Source organism: Calonectris borealis, chromosome 38, assembly GCF_964195595.1.
Source record: "Calonectris borealis chromosome 38, bCalBor7.hap1.2, whole genome shotgun sequence".
NCBI classification, from domain to species: Eukaryota; Metazoa; Chordata; class Aves; order Procellariiformes; family Procellariidae; genus Calonectris; species Calonectris borealis.
The window spans coordinates 194,138-198,141 of NC_134349.1; the positions used below are offsets into that span (position 1 = coordinate 194,138).

The following is a 4,004-nucleotide window of genomic DNA, read 5'->3' on the forward strand; positions in this document are numbered from 1 at the left end:
GGGGAATATTGTGGAAAATTGGGGGAATATTGGGGCGACTGTGGAAAATTGGGGGAAAATGGGGGGAAACGGAAGGGAAAATGTGGGAAATTGGGGGAATGCTGTGGAAAACTGGGGGAAATGAGGGAATATTGTGGAAAATCGGGGGGAAATGGGGAATATTGTGGAAACTTGGGGGAATATTGGGGCGACTGGAAAATTGGAGGGGAAATGAGGGGGGAAACGGGAATATTGTGGGAAATTGAGGGAAATGGGAGGGAAATGGGGGAGATTGGGGGAATATTGTGGAAAACTGGGGGGAAATTGGGGAATATTGTGGAAAATTGGGGGGAAATGGGGGAAATTGGGGGAATATTGTGGAAAACTGGGGGAAATGGGGGAAATGGGGGGGATATTGTGGGAAAACTGGGGGGAAATTGGGGGAATATTGTGGAAAATTGGGGGGAAATGGGGGGAAAATGCGGGAAATTGGGGCAACGTTGTGGAAAATTGGGGGGAAATGGGGGAAAACGCGGGAAATTGGGGCAACGTTGTGGAAAATTGGGGGGAAATGGGGGAAAATGCGGGAAATTGGGGTAACGTTGTGGAAAATTGGGGGAAATGGGGGGAAAACGCGGGAAATTGGGGCAACGTTGTGGAAAATTGGGGGGAAACGGGGGGAAAACGCGGGAAATTGGGGCAACGTTGTGGAAAATTGGGGGGAAATGGGGGGAAAAAGCGGGAAATTGGGGCAACGTTGTGGAAAAATGGGGAAACGGGGGAAAACGCGGGAAATTGGGGCAACGTTGTGGAAAATTGGGGGGAAACGGGGGGAAAACGCGGGAAATTGGGGCAACGTTGTGGAAAATTGGGGGGAAACGAGGGGGAAAGAAAAGGGGGCGCCCCCCCTCACCCTCCATGCAGCCGGGGAAGCGCTCCTGCACCGCCCGCTCCAGCTCGGGGGGGCTCATCCAGTTCCCCAACTGTCGGGGTCCCCCCCCGGGGGGGGCGGGGGGACGGAATCCCGCTCCCGCTCCGTCACCAGCACCGTCCGGCTCTCCACCCGCGCCACGTCCCGCGGGTCCGTCCGCGCCAGCCAGCTGCGGGGGGGAGAGCACCCCAAAATTATTGGGGGGACCCCCTCCAGTTTCGGGGGGACACCCCAGTTTCAGGAAAACCCCCCCAGTTTCAGGGGGACCCCCCAGTTTCAGGAAAACCCCCCCAGATTTTCAGCCCCTCGACGCCCCCCCCCCCAAAATGGACCCTAAAAAAGGGGGTGCAGGGGATTGGGGGTGTTTTTTTTTTTTGGGGGGGGCCCCCCCCTTACCAGTTGTCGTATTTGGGGAGGGGGTGGAGCACCCCCTCGGCCTGGAGCTGGGCCAGGAGGGCGGCCCCCTCCTCCGGGGAGCCGTCGCAGAGGCGGAGGGCGCGGGGGCGGCAGAGCGCACCCCCTCCTCCACGAAACGCCGGGCGGGGGGGGGCAGGGCGTTCAGCCCCTCCCCCCTTCCAGCGGGATCCCTCCCACGCTCAAACCCCGCCGGGGGGGGACACGGGGGACGCACCTGGGGGGGGCGGGAGGGGGGTTAAAGGCCCCCCCCCCCCCCCCCCCGAGATTGCACAACCCCCCCCTCGCCTGGACCTTGGCCTGCCCCAGAGCATGCTGGGAAGGTGTCACACCCCCCCCCCCCCCCCCCCAAATGTCACCTCCCCCCCCCCAGGACAACGCAGGGGGCAAAGGGCGCCGGGGCTGGCCCAACCCCCCCCAAAGGGGACGCAGGCACCCCCCCCCCCCCCACAGGACCCCCCAAGTAGCCCCACAGCCCCCCCAAGTAGCCCTGGGCTGCCCCATAGCCCCCCCAAGTAGCCACTGCCTGCCCCACATCCCCCCCCCAAAGTAGCCCCACAGCCCCCCCAAGTAGCCATTGCCTGCCCCACATCCCCCCCCCAAGTAGCCCCACAGCCCCCCCAAGTAGCCATTGCCTGCCCCACATCCCCCCCCCAAGTAGCCCCATAGCCCCCCAAGTAGCCAGTGCCTGCCCCACATCCCCTCGCCAAGTAGCCCCATAGCCCCCCCAAGTAGCCCTGGGCTGCCCCACATCCCCCCCCCCCCCAAGTAGCCCCATAGCCCCCCCAAGTAGCCACAGGCTGCCCCACAGCCCCCCCAAGTAGCCACAGGCTGCCCCATAGCCCCTCCCAAGTAGCCCCATAGCCCCCCCAAGTAGCCCTGGGCTGCCACATAGCCCCCCCACAAGTAGCCCCATAGCCCCCCCAAGTAGCCCCAGGTTGCCCTGTAGCCTCCCCAAGTAGCCCTTGCCTACCCTATACCCCCCCCAAGTAGCCCCATAATCCCCCCAAGTAGCCACAGGCTGCCCATAGCCCCCCCCCCCCCCCCCAGGTAGCCACAGGTTGCCCCACAGCCCCCCCAAGTAACCTTTGCCTATGCCATACCCCCCCCAAGTAGCCCCATAGCCCTCCCAAGTAGCCCAAGTAACCCTGTAGCCCCCTCCCCTCCCAAGTAGCCACAAGTAGCCCCACAGCCCCCCAAAACCGCTTCTCAGGACCCCAAGTAGCCCCGTAGCCCCTCCAAGTAGCCCTGTAGCCCCCCCCCCCCCTCCAAGTAGCCCCGGGCCCCCCCCAGGTAGCCCCGCTCACCCCCCCAGCCGCCCGATGGCCTTCTGCATCCCGGCTGCCGCTCTCCTCCGCCCCGGGGTCCCCCCCGGCGGGGTCCCCCCCTTATACCCCCAGTAAGGGGGGGGGTGGAGGGGCAAACAGGATCCCGGGGGGGGTGGGGGCGTGGTTTGGGGGAGCCCCGCCCCCTGAGAGGATGATGTAACACGCCGCTGGCCTTGCCCGCCGGCCACGCCCCTTTGTTTGTGTAGGGTCGCCTGGAAAAGGAAGGGGGGGTGGGATGAAGGGGGGGGGCCCCAGACGCCCCCCATGGCACGTGCCCCCCCCCCCCCAATAATTAGGGGGGGATCCCTGAGGCTTAGGAGCCCCCCCCCCCCCCCCGAGTGCCTGGGGGGTCCCTGTGGCACATGGGACCCCCCCCCCCGTTATTGGGGTGGGGGTCCCTGAGGCCTGGGACCCCCCCGACGTGTTTTGGGGGGGTCCCCATGGGATGAGAGACCCCCCCCTCCACCAGAATAATTAGGGGGGATCCCCAAGGCCTAGGACTCCCCCAGGTGCTTTGGGGGGGTCCCCAGGGCATCTACGACCCCCCCAAGGGCTTTGGGGGGGGTCCCCTGGGCATGAGAGACCCCCCCTAAAGGTTTTGGGAGGTTCCCAGGGCATCTACGACCCCCCCCAAGGGCTTTTGGGGGTCCCTTTGGGCATCTACGACCCCTCCAAGTCCTTTGGGGGGGTCCCCTGCGCGTGAGAGACCCCCTCTAAGTGCTTTGGGGGGGACCCTGTAGCACCTACGACCCCCCCCAAGTGCTGTGGGGGAGTCCCCGTGGCATCTAGCCCGCCCCCCATGAGTATTAAGGGGGGATCCCAAGGCCTGGGACCCCTGAGTAATTGGGGGGGGGGGGGGGGGGGGGGGTCTCGTGAAGCCTCGACCCCCTGGTGTTAAGGGGGGGTCCCCATAGCATATAAACCCCCCCCCCCCCGAATTAAGGGGGGGGGGTCCCCGAGACCTCCCCCCCCTTGGGAAAGCCCCCCCCAGCCCCTGAGGTAAAACCTGAAGCCCCCAGCTCCCCCCACCCCCCTTTCGAGCCGCTTTTACCTCATCCCGCCGCCCCCGGCCGCGCCTCCATCCCCAGCCGCGGCTTCGCAGCTCCGACGGCGGCCGCCGCCATTTTGCTTCCCACTCCCGAGGGCTGGAAACTTCCCCCTGAGGGGTTTCCCGCGCGGGGTTAATTAACAAGGGGGGGTTAATTAACAAGGAGGGGTGTTAATTAACAAGGGGGGAGGTTAATTAGGAGCGTTAGACGGCGCTTTCCCCGCACTCGCCCGCCCCGGGCCTCCCTCTGTGGCCGCTGCCGTGCGGTAATGGCGGCTCCCCCTCACGGCTAGAAAATGGCGGG

At 65.3% G+C, this 4,004-nt stretch overlaps 1 protein-coding gene and 1 long non-coding RNA gene across 2 annotated transcripts in view; both read right to left on the minus strand.

The window, feature by feature from the left end:
- The window catches only part of LOC142074594 (phosphoenolpyruvate carboxykinase [GTP], mitochondrial-like), a 12,473-nt gene extending 11,474 nt beyond the window's left edge, over positions 1-999 (minus strand). Inside the window, exon 1 of the mRNA XM_075135298.1 lies at positions 815-999. Coding sequence (XP_074991399.1) covers positions 815-950 — 136 coding nt within the window. The 5' untranslated portion in view covers positions 951-999. The remainder of the gene's footprint in view (positions 1-814) is intronic.
- Positions 1,000-1,369: 370 nt separating this feature from the next.
- LOC142074595 (uncharacterized) lies at positions 1,370-4,004 on the minus strand. Its single transcript, XR_012670646.1, has 3 exons — positions 3,704-4,004; positions 2,632-2,864; positions 1,370-1,541 (listed from the first exon to the last, which is right to left on the minus strand). It is a non-coding gene; the product is annotated as an uncharacterized LOC142074595 (long non-coding RNA).